Source organism: Epinephelus moara, chromosome 8, assembly GCF_006386435.1.
Source record: "Epinephelus moara isolate mb chromosome 8, YSFRI_EMoa_1.0, whole genome shotgun sequence".
In the NCBI taxonomy this organism is placed as follows: domain Eukaryota; kingdom Metazoa; phylum Chordata; class Actinopteri; order Perciformes; family Serranidae; genus Epinephelus; species Epinephelus moara.
The window spans coordinates 4,068,651-4,080,902 of NC_065513.1; the positions used below are offsets into that span (position 1 = coordinate 4,068,651).

At 40.1% G+C, this 12,252-nt stretch overlaps 1 protein-coding gene across 2 annotated transcripts in view; it reads left to right on the forward strand.

Moving 5' to 3' along the window:
- The first annotated feature begins 1,927 nt into the window (after positions 1–1,927).
- The window catches only part of adgrd2 (adhesion G protein-coupled receptor D2), a 153,628-nt gene continuing 143,303 nt past the window's right edge, over positions 1,928–12,252 (forward strand). For both annotated transcript variants that reach the window (XM_050050313.1, XM_050050312.1), the window contains exons 1-5: positions 1,928–2,362; positions 2,607–2,664; positions 2,821–3,060; positions 3,161–3,790; positions 6,445–6,567. In XM_050050313.1, the coding sequence (XP_049906270.1) occupies positions 2,318–2,362; positions 2,607–2,664; positions 2,821–3,060; positions 3,161–3,790; positions 6,445–6,567 (1,096 nt within the window). In that variant the 5' untranslated portion in view covers positions 1,928–2,317. The remainder of the gene's footprint in view (positions 2,363–2,606; positions 2,665–2,820; positions 3,061–3,160; positions 3,791–6,444; positions 6,568–12,252) is intronic.

Here is a 12,252-nt window from a genome sequence, read left to right on the forward strand (position 1 = left end):
CATTATTGGCGGCGGTGGCTCAGAGGTAGAGCGGGTCATGCACAAATCAAAGGATCAGCGGTTCGATCCCAGGCTCCTCCAGTCCGCATGTTAAAGTATCCTTGAGCAAGATACTGAACCCCAAACTGCTCCCGATGGCTGTTCCATCAGTGTGTGAATGTGTTAAAACTGAGTAGCAGGTGGCAACTTTAATGGTAGCCTTGGCCAACAGTGTGTGAATGGGTGAATGTGACTCGTAGTGTAAAAAGCGCTTTTAGTGGTTGGATGACTAGAAAGGGGCTATACAAATGCAGGTCCATTTACCATTTTACCATTATTGACTGACGCCACCTGTCCCATACTGCCACAACAGGTGCCATCTGGCTGACCGGTGGCGTATCATAACACCGCGAAAGGTTCCATCCAAAGTGACACTGCTGGGTGTCATATTATACCACCATTATACCATTATACCACCAGTGTCTGACGCTGAAATCACTGACAAAGCAGTGGTATTTGTCTGAGATCAGTCAGTGTAAAGGCAAACAGGTAACAGAACTCCTGCTCAGTTGCATAGCCTGGGAGCTAGACAGGGCGGAGCATGAGATGGGCTGGAATCACTGTCACTTTTTTTCTCACTCTCTCAGTCAGTGTTTCTAACTGACGTTGTCTGGCAGCGTTATACAGTGTCACCGCCCAGTGGCATATCATAGTGCTGCAAAAGGTGCCTTTTTGTTACAGTGTCTGATGCTCAAATCACTGACAAAACGGTGGTATTTGACGACTTTGAGGCTGTAAGGCCATGTTCAGTATGATGACACTCTACAGTCTAAAAAAAAACACGAACACCTGCTAACATCTGGCTATTGTTTGTAATGGAAAAGGTTACAATCATACAATCTCTGCAGTGTCACAGGTATTTATCAGCTCTGGCTCCAGTCAGCAATGATAGAAATACAACATCCACGTAAACGCGCTAATTTTAGCCCCTTTACCAGCATGATGCAATGACGTGCCGCCACAAAACACTGTTCATCTGGGTCCAAGCAGTGCTCAAACATCGATACAAATTAGTCTGCTTTGAGTTTGAAAGAGAGACTAAATAAGTAAGAGATATACTTAAAAAAGTAACCACAGTAACATCTCATTTTCATTGGCCTCCATGCTGCTTTTTACGTTTACTAACCTGTTTTTCAGCCTGTATATGACATTGAATGTAACACCAGGAAAAAACATAGAGGCATCGTCTGCTCCAGAGTTGTGTACATAGTCTGGTCAACTGGAAATGGGAAAGGAGTCTATAGCCTATTTCAACAGGTTTTACCATGTTTAAGTGCTAATTTTGGAAGAAAGGGGCTATAATTCATGCTGTTTCTAAATTGAAGAATCAGTGATGGAAAATTGATTGTAATAATTGACTGACAGGTGTCTTTACTGTATATCAGTCAGTCACTAACTGCTTGCCCCACTGTGGCTTCTTTCTCTTTTGCCCAAATATAGATTTGAGATCTTACGTTTATATCTGTGACCTTTACAATTACTACTGTGAACACAGAAGCATTTGATGTCAGAAGACTTACAAAAACTTTTCAAGCATGTTGGACAAACCACCAGATCCCAACATCCAAACAGACAAATTTTACAGTTTACTATACAATGATTACATGAGTAGTACGAATCTTTTATTACCTATTAGGTACAGCAATAAAACAGATATTCTAATTAAATTTATAGAGTCCTATAGAGGGCATCAAAAGGGATTATGTGGTAAAAATGTCTCCCGTCCTGCTGCTCTTGATGAACTCTCTGTGCCTAATGCTTGACACTGCTTGCGTAAGTAGGGTTCTTTTAAAAAAAAATACTGCATTTGCATGACAAAGGCAGTGGCTTCAGGGCACTAAAATGGGAGGGAGGGGTTGGGGGTCTGAAAGGAGGCAGGAGACAGACTAGGACTCTTGGACAGACACACTGAGATCGCTGGCTTTCTCCCAGTCAGGAGACCAGAAATACTGGATATGCTTGATATTAAAGCAGAGGTACTGGATGACAAGTCTGGAACAGATCTGGGTTTGATCAAACCACACACGGAGTTTTTTCCCAGATTACTCAAAGAGACTTTCTGCTGCTTCTGAGGAAAATGGGGAGAGTGCAATAATGAATCGGGACATTCACTCCAGAATTTTTAATAACAACCTGTTGAAGAGTGACACACTAATAGGTTGTTGTGTTTGCTTGTTGTTCATTTTTGTAAAGTGAAGTTCCTCTGGATCCAGTAGAGATATTATTTTCTAGGTAAGGTCAATGGTTTATTTCAGTTGGAGACAACACTGGCTTAGAGATGACCGGAGCCCTGCATACTGGACTCATACTCTTCTCCTTCATGGTAATTGCCATACTACACTACATAATATAACAAGAGACATGCAAAATAGTTTTGAATTTTGAACTTGTGTTAAGATTTATTTTATTTGAAAATGCTACTCAGTGCACTGACTTTGTAATATTTAAATTAAAAAAAATATGTATTCTCAAAAACACACAAACATTTTTTATCAAATGCCAGATAAACTCCAACTTATGTATGCAACTGCCAAAATATTACAGTAAATTTGACTTTCCTCCTGTAGGTGGTATGTGAGAGTGAGCCAACACATACTGGGCCAGATAGAGTGGGGGATTCACATGGTGAGAGTGCTGATCACTTTTAAAGGTCATTTAGTGGCCAGCTTTTCAATACTGAGTTTTTGGCCATGCACGACCCATCAAAAACTGTTAATAATTGATGCCTCACTATTTTTCATTCATGCTTGTTGTGATTGTTTTCTGTGTCTGACTCTCAAGCACAACTCAGACTGGTCCATCTAACGTCCCACTCGGCCTTCCAGCTGGTCAATGACTCACTGGCCTTCTCCAGGGCTGAAAGCTTCTGCAGAGGCCAGTTCAGCTTCCTTGCCAATGTGGAACAGTCAGAGGACCAGGAGGGAGCCTTGGAGCTGCTTCGGCAGACTGGAGTTCGCTTGCCTATTTGGGTCACAGATCCTAGCAAAGCAGCCTCCAAGCCTGTGGCTCTCTCCAAACAGTGTGAGTGCAATCAGTGGAACTACAAGCTAATGAAGCAAGTTAGGAAATACAAAACAGAAACATAAAATTTGATCACTTGTCCCTCTCTGCCCTTGTTTAGATTTACAGTTCTCAGCTCTGAACTTCCCAAAGGAATCCCATGACGGCTTTGCTCGTGTCAACATGTCCTTTCCCTCCCTGTCATCCGTCAGTGTGTGTGTTCGAGTTCAGTGGAACCAAGATTGGAATGAGGTGTCCACCATTTTTTCCTACGCTGCGCCTGTCTTTACCAATGAGTTCCAGCTAAGAGGTCAAGTGGACATACAGGGACGCATCCTCCTGGCACTCATCATTCACGGGAAGCACCTTCCATATAAGGCATCCTTCCCCAATGATGGAGCTTGGCATCACATCTGTGTCACATGGCGCCAGAGCAGTGGCCACTGGGCTATCTATGTGGATGGGGACAGGAAGGACATGGGCTCAGGCACAGACACTTCCAGGAATATCTATGGGGATGGCATACTCATTCTGGGTCAGGACCAAGATTCATTTGGAGGGAATTTCACAGAGCCTTTCTTTGGAAATATCACTGATCTGAACATTTGGAATATGTCTCTGGAAACAAAGCATGTCCGTGCCCTCAACACGTGTTCACCAATGACCCAGGAAGTGCTTTTCAGTTGGGATCTTGACCACCTAAGCAGTCATCCAGTGGTCAAAGAAGTGCAGGCCCTCCTGTTTTGCCCAGGTAAGATAAACATTCTGCTGAGTCCCATTTCATGGGCTGTATTTTTCAAGTCAGCCTTTCCTAATGGGAAACTAGGATTGATCCTTTCCAAAGGGTCAACCAAATGCCTCATTTGGAAAGACGTTAAGACCACTGGTCCTCAGTCCTCAACCAAACCTTTGTTGGACAAAGGACAAACTCACTTTAATAAAGGTAGTCAAGTGGAGTTCACATGTCGCACAATGGGAGTTTTTGGTCATTCTTAATAGGGTTTCCTTCTTATAGGATAATTCTGATTTATTACAACTTATGTCATATTTTTGTGGTTTTAGCAACATCTCTTTCTGTAATTATATGCACTCACCACATTATTTTCAAAACCAACATATTATGCAAACAGTTTCACAGACTTACTGGTTAAACTTTGACGACCAAAGTTGTGTATGCACTCAGTTTTGTTTTTTTATATACTTTGTTAATCCCCCTGAGGGGAAATTCAATTTTTTTACTCCATTATCAATTACACACAGGTCCGAAATACACACATGCGCAAACATGACCTATACATGCACTAAGTGGAGAGATGTCAGAGTGATGTTGGGGGTGCGGTGCCTTGCTCAAGGGCACCTCTGCAGTGCCCAGGAGGTGAAGTGGCACCTCTCCAGCTACTAGTCCATATAATATTCATAAATATGTTTTCATTAGTTTATAATCAACTACAAATAAGAATTGTGTTTACAATACCCCTACGACCCTGAGTCCTGATAAAAAGACATTCCAAAATATAATGTCCTCATATGAAGACATTACATTTGGAATTACTTATACTTCATTCTACTTAACTTAGACCTGCTGTCCTTGTTTGTGGACACTTTTATGTGTCATCTAGTGGTAGCAAAAGCACAATACACTAATACATGTAAAAAAAAAAAAAAAGGTGGCAGCCATCTTTGCAAATCATTTTATAGCCGATCGTGTCCACAAAAGTGGACAATGTACAGAAACTGATCAGATTTTATGGTTGAAACCTTAATTTTATTTATGTATTATGTGTAGCTATTAATATTTGTAGTTTGATATGTTGACCAATTTTGGCAAAAGGAACAAGCTAAGAAGCTGTTAATTAGAAAGTACTCATTTGAAGACATTGGGACTTAATTATTGTCTCATTTTAGGACATCTGGGTTTTATTATCATCTCATTTGAGGACATTGGGACTTTCTATAAGTGGAATACTTTTTCACTGAAAGTTGTAACAGTTGTGTCTCATTTCTTTTAAGCAGCTAGCCCCCAGGTATTTTTATATGATCTAATATGGTCTCCATTCAAAAAAGATTGGACACCCCTGTCCTACACCCTTGGCACGCAGGAAAAGTTTCAATTCTGCAACCTTATTGCTAGAAACCACTAAATACTACACACTAGATCTTTAAAGATATTTCAGGTGCATTTACCTTCAGTTTTACCTTTAAGATAATCTGGATAAAGTGTTGATTTGTTTCCAACCTGTCTGACAACTTGTTCTTGCCTTGTTGGACTTTGTTGTGGCGATGTTGTGCTCCAGATCTTAGCAATTTTTTTCTGTGAGTACAATGTTAGAACAATGTATAGACTGTGTTTTTTTTATTTACTCTTTACTTTAATTGCAGTCTTGATTGATTTTTTTTTATCCACCTCACTCTTCCTATAATTGGCTAGTACTTGTTGGCTTTGTTGATTGGATTGATTAAGTTTAAAGAATATCATGGTGAGCCTATCAGAGGCACAGTAAGACAGACCACGCCTTTGCTATTCTAGAAAACACAAATTTGCAAACAGTATATGATGGTATCACTGTATGTATTGTAGCTTTTGTGGTACATTTCTGACGTCTAACTTGACTATTAATTCTACATATTAAAATCACAGTGTGTGTGGTCTGTACTTGCTTTCTTCATATTTCAAGATTCTTGTTATAGTATGTGTCCATATTTCATTTTCATTTGTGGTATTCTCTGTGGACAGCTTCCATTTATTTCTTGTTTTCTTGCCCTGTTTTCTCACTTCTTGTGTTTTCTCACTTCTTGTGTCGAACTTGCATCCTTGTGTCTGATGCCAGATCGATTAGGTAGCATTACTGTACTTATCCAGCAGCTGCTCTAAGTTGTCTGTGTCTTAGTTTTGGTGTCAATAAAGATGAATTCCTCTCTAAAGAGGCCTGTAAACCCAGACAGTGTGAGACTGAATAGTCTTAGGTAGAGACGCCTCTACAAATACATTGACCAGGTGACTGGCCGAAAAAATGAAGGGCAGTGAAAGTGAGTCAGAGAGGCAGGGAGGGTGGGGATGGATGGAGGGGATTCCCACTGCTTCAGCAGTGCGGGGCCAGCTTGGGGAAGAACAGAGCTCCAAACAGTGGTGAACAATAACTCTCCCACTGTTTCTTCTTCCTCTTACAAGATCCATGCAGTCAGACTTTTGTTTAACAATAACAATTCAGATCTGAAGAGTTTCAAGTTGTTGCTGATGTCTCTTGAGGTTCCTAAATGCCATTGTTCTTTTAAATTAACTCTCATATTTACTTCATCTATTGTTCATTTGTTCTACCCATGAAGACATTTAGACATACATAAGCTGACTCCTGTCTTTTGTGTCACTTTGTGTATGAATGTGTGATCGTATGATTGTGTGAGCAGGAGTGCACCAGCAGATGGAGCTGCAGGGCTGCAGGACTCTGCAGGGCTGGTCAGCTCAGTTACCGGTGTTCGGCCTGAGAGACTGCTCCGATCCACTATTGTTCATCTGCAGGAGCAGCAGAGGTGAGCCTCATAAACTGTCCACAAAAACACAACAGGGTTTGATTTCTAATTGTTCATATTGATGATAGAAAATTAGTGGTTTTGGTGGCTGGATGTATTTTCTTTTGTAATCAAAGGTAAACACATTATGATGTAGCCTGCATGAAGTGATGGGATTGATTAAATAAAAACTGTAGTATACTGTATATATATATATATGTATATATATATATATATGATTTCAAACATTTAGTTTGATATTAAATCTATCAATGCAGTGACAATCAGAAGTTGATTTGTATCAGAAACATAAGTGCAACTATTTCATTTCTGCTCAGGGCCATAGATAGGATTTTAGAAACACTGAGGCCTTGAATCCAAATACCACAAATACAAACCTAAACCCCACAGAAATTATTGACCAGATTGAAAAAAAAAGAAAGTCTTTCTGGTTTATTGTATTTTATTAAATGGCTCTGTTTAATATTTGATTCTGATTGGTTATTTTTAAGCAGACAACTGCTATGAATAACAGACTGTTGCTATAGACACAGTTCTGATCATAGATGCTTAATGAAGCAATTAACTATTTTTTAGGTCAATAATCCTTTTTGAATCAATATTTCGTGTCAAATTATGGATTTTCTTTACTGAGAAGCCATGTAATAATATGCAGTTTAATGTACAGTGGTCATTATTGTGAAAGGAAACCATTCAAGAGTCAAGACCCCTCCGTGAACCCCAGATGAAGGTTAAAATGCTGTTTAAAGCCTTCTTCACACTGCCAGGAATATAATTCTGCTGCTGAAAGACTGGATTCTTTCAGTCTTTCACTTCTTTGTAAGCCTAAAAGCCAATTATCAAGTTTCAATTGCCTCCTACAAGGTAGAGGCCATTTGATTAAATATAATGCCTAATAATTTGTACATCATTTGGGAAAAACATGAGAAAAGAAAAAAATCATTACATTCTGTTTTGTTGTTTATTTGTTCTCCAACTGTCTTCGTCATTCAGAATCAGTTACACAACACATGCTGAGAATGAAGAGGCAAAAGCTGTCTGAAGTTACTATTTTCAAGTTACATAACATAGGAATTATCATTTAACCTATTTTGTTATAGCATGCTGCAGTAGAGTTCACAGAAGGAATGTCTAACTGACAAATCAGTTACATTTGAATTGATAATAATAATAATAATAATAACAATAATAATAATAAAAGCTGCAAGCAGCGTTGATCCGGCCCTAGCACTTGGGGGTCCTGGCAGGACACCGGTAGATGCCACTGTTCATTTTTGTGAAAGTCAGACCCTGCACGCAGGAGTAAGATGTTACATCCTTCAAAGACTGTGAGTGTTGGAATGACCTGTTTCACATTTTGCACCACTTTATGTATCCACTATGTGGCACTGGAGAACACACTAATTGTATGTCATGTTACTGTTAATCAATTGTAGACCACACCATGTAAATTCCAGGTTAATCAAAAGATAATTGTCTGACTTCCTGTTGCCAGGAGGTGGCGCAATCACCATGACACCTAATGTGCATGTAGTTGGCTTCAGGCCTGGAGCCTCATGAAATGTGAATTTTGGGGCAGAGTGGACCATGTGTGCGAGAGTTATAAACCACCTCCTGTTTGGTGGCGTAATACTGGCATTTGACACCTCGCCACAGTCACATGGCTCAACAAAAACTCAATCTTTCAGTAACTTTTAATGTCTAATGTCTTAAGATGGTACAGACAAAATGTAAAGTCAATCGGATTAAATATTCATCAAAAATTCATGTCAGATAAAACATTTTAGGACTTCTGGTGTGTGTGCCAAGTTTCATGGGTTTTCAAGCATCCCTTGCCCCTTAAAAACTTCCTGTTTTTTGGGGAATAGTGCGATGCCACAACAACAGCATTCGGTGAAAACTCAAAAGCTTCATTTCTGAGTATCCTCAAGGTCTTAGCACATTTATGAACAATTTGAGATGGATCTGATTAACCTGCTAAAAGTAGGACATTAAAATAAAAAAATGGGCTAACACTTTATATTAAGGTACTGTAATAAGTGCTAATTAATGCTAAATAAGCGGTTAATTAACAGTTAATGAGCACTTAAAAGAAACTATAAGATGCTTATTAATATTAATAAGACTAGACTAAGTGTTTATTACAGCATAACTGACTGAGTTATTATTGCTTATAGGAGCATAATAAGCACTTAATAGAAACTTTGGTAACAGTTTATAAATCTACACTAAATATTAATAAAATGTCTATTTACATTAATTATAATTTATAAGGGTTAATTATAGAATAATAACCACATTTATTACTGGTTTATAACAGTGTGTTCACACCGGGCGCAAGTAAAATATTCGCCTCGCTCTACTCGCGCGAGTTTGACCGCTGGAATATTTGTTTTTACTCGCGACATTCATGTGAGTCATTCGCGTGAGTAACAGTGTGTTCACACCGCTAGTAAATCAGACAAGTATGCCAGCCAGAAAGCAAGCTACATCAGTTGTGCTAACTGGGGCTAATGCTAGTGCTAACTTTGTTGATAGAAACGAGTGCTAACTTTGTTGATAGAAACGTACAGCCGATAGTTGGAATCAATTTTCAAAACTTACCAGGTAGACCGACCTCCTCACTCACTTTCCTCCACGCCAGGTCTTTCTTGGTCCGAAGCTTATAATTTGGGGACGTAACGTCATAAAGCTCAGGGTGGCCACAAACAGCTATTATTAGCTTGTCCTCCATTTTCGGAACAACGCGGGGCAGTTGTTGACCATTGAGGTCCATCCAGATATGGCAGAGAAGTGTGTGAAGGCTACCTGCGTTCTCCATAACTCAGACACCTGCAGTGAGGGCGAGCATCCCAGTCGCCGTCGGTGAAGTGGAGCCTGCATTGAATATTAGCACCAAAATAAATATCCATCTCTCTGCGGTGAGTTTTTTGCGTGTGAAAATCAATAAATATTCACTGTATCCGGCAAGTCACATGTCGCCTGAATGGATGTTGTTTACTACAGCGAGACTGGCAGTTTTTGGCGTGTGAAAATCAATAAATGTTCACTGTATCTGGCAAGTCACATGTCGCCTGAATGAATGTTGTTTACTACAACGGCAGCAGCGCGTCAGTGACGTCGGTGACGACAGGAAAATCTCAACGCTGATAGGCTGCCCCGACACAGCATCAAACGAATATTTCGCTCGAGTTCAATATTTTGAACTTGCGCGAAGAGGCGAATGATGCGAATTTCGCGTGTTTGCTTCATTCGCATCGCGCCATTCGCGTCATTCGCGCCGCCGGCACAAATTCGCGTCTATTTGAATAAGGTGTTTATTAACATTAATGAGACTATAAGAAGTTAATATAAATGCCATATTACAGTTAATAAATGCTTAATTATGCACTTATTAATAGTAAATAATGATCCTTTGCAGCTACTGAATCTAAAGTGGGAACAGTGTCGTATAAAGGTTAATAAACTATTAATATGCACTTATTAACAGCTCATAATGCATCTTTGCAGCTACTGGATTTAAAGTGGGAACAGTGTCGTATAAAGGTTATTAAATTATTAATATGCACTTATTAACAGCTCATAATGCATCTTTGCAGCTACTGGATCTAAAGTGGGGACAGTGTCGTATAAAGGTTAATAAATTATTAATATGCACTTATTAACAGCTCATAATGCATCTTTGCAGCTACTGGATCTAAAGTGGGAACAGTGTCTTGTTGACATTCATAAACTCTTTATTATGCACTCACTGAAGTTAATAATTCTATTAATTATGCACCTATTGCAACATCCAGATATCAATCATTATTTCAACATTAAAGAATTCTGATGCGTTCTTTTCACTCTAGTATGTTATTATTTCCTTTAGCAAAGGATCATGGGAAACTCATTTCCTCAAAATGGCATACTAAGACAAACATGAGTTATTTGAACTTAAACATTTGAGCAGATTGATTCAGAGTTAGCTGCTTTATTCACTCGTGATGAGAATTCAGCCTACCAATGGTGGTGAAAACACAATATAAGGACATATTTCCTTTTCATATTGATTTTTAATGCAACCACTATTGTCAAAAACAGGAAAAAAGGATTGGAAACCCTAATAGTTGAGTTCTAAATAAAAATGAGAGATCTGAGTTCATTTGGCTTTTTCAAAAGTTTTGTTACTTAGATTGACTGCTCGTGAATACAGTGTTCCACAAACCTCCCTGTAACCCATCAGTTTTCTGAAAGTGAGTGACAAAAGTCTCAACATCGGCCAGACCAAAGGTGGCCAGGTCAGTGATGTCTTCAGGCCAGTTGCTTAGATCAAACGTGGTAGCAGCAGCCTTCCAAGACACCCATATCAAGATTGCCAAGCCACGTGGTGAGGTTGTCACAGAAGCCATTGATTAGTTTATCGTTCACTTTGTGGAAGTCATCATCATCATCATCCACTTGTTTCCTGCTGAGTTTTACACCAGAGAAGGTGTTTCCGGGAAAAGGTCCCACTTCATCCAGGAACTGCTTCAGATGATGACCTGGGACTGTCTGAAATACAGAAGGAAAAATCTTTTACTGTCACGATTGCTAAACATACACCGTAGCATATTCATTCCTCTCTAGGGAGTTTAATTTGTTTACCTGCATGGCTACAAGAGCCAGGGTCGTCTTCTGCAGTCCATCTGACAACATCTACAATGTCAGCCCATCCCTCTGAAAGAGAAGGCTCAGAATTAAACCCATAAACACGCTAATCTAACTTAACCGGGTTTCCTGTTTCGACCGGCAAAAGAACTGGCTCTGGGCCAGAAAAACTGGTTCCGGAGTGGCACCAGTTCTTTGCTGGACTAGAAGAAAGAACCAATACGTCACGGGGAAGGGGGCGGGGTTATTGAGCCGCCCAGCCGCTGCAATGAATGCTGGAAGCGATGGTGGACAAAAGCGTAACGCTGCCACAAACGGACCCCGGTAAGTTTCTTTTCAAACATTTTCGCCTTGCACATAGTTGTTTAGTGTTACCAGTTTCTTCAGATAACAGCTGTGTCACAATTTAGGGCCCGCGTCCCTCGGAGGATGCGGCGCTAAATTGGGACACAGCTATTGTTTGTGGTGTCTGCTCGGGTTAATGTTAACTGATCAACAGGTTAGCCTTGCTAACATTAGCTAACGTAAGCAAGTTACTTAGCCATGGGCTCACCTACCAGCCCCACTTTCAGTTGGCTAAACATTGTATAATGTGTAGTGGACGAGTCACTGTTTAACGCACTGTTTTTCATGTGGTCTACAGAGTTATCTGCCATCGAACAAGACGATGCTAACTACGAGCTAACGTCGCTACTCCACTGCACCTCGCCAACACCATCCAGCAGCTGAGGTCAAAGCAACACAGCAAGGACCTGAATGATGCTCTGCTGCAGAAGCTGGAGACTGACACCAGTGTGTTTCTTCATGGAAAGTTTTAGTTTTGCACATTCAATGCACACTTGTCACTTTTATCATTAGCTTGTTTTTTGTATTCACGTAGACTCACTGTATTCCGGACATCACGGTATTCCGGACACTTGACCTTTACCCGCAAATAAATGAATAAATACTTCCAGGTCATGAGTAATATATATGTCTGTGCCATCTTTGGTTCCGCCTCTTTCGACTCTGACCAATCTCCACTTTCTGGGGGCTGTCGTTTGGGAGAAATCAACG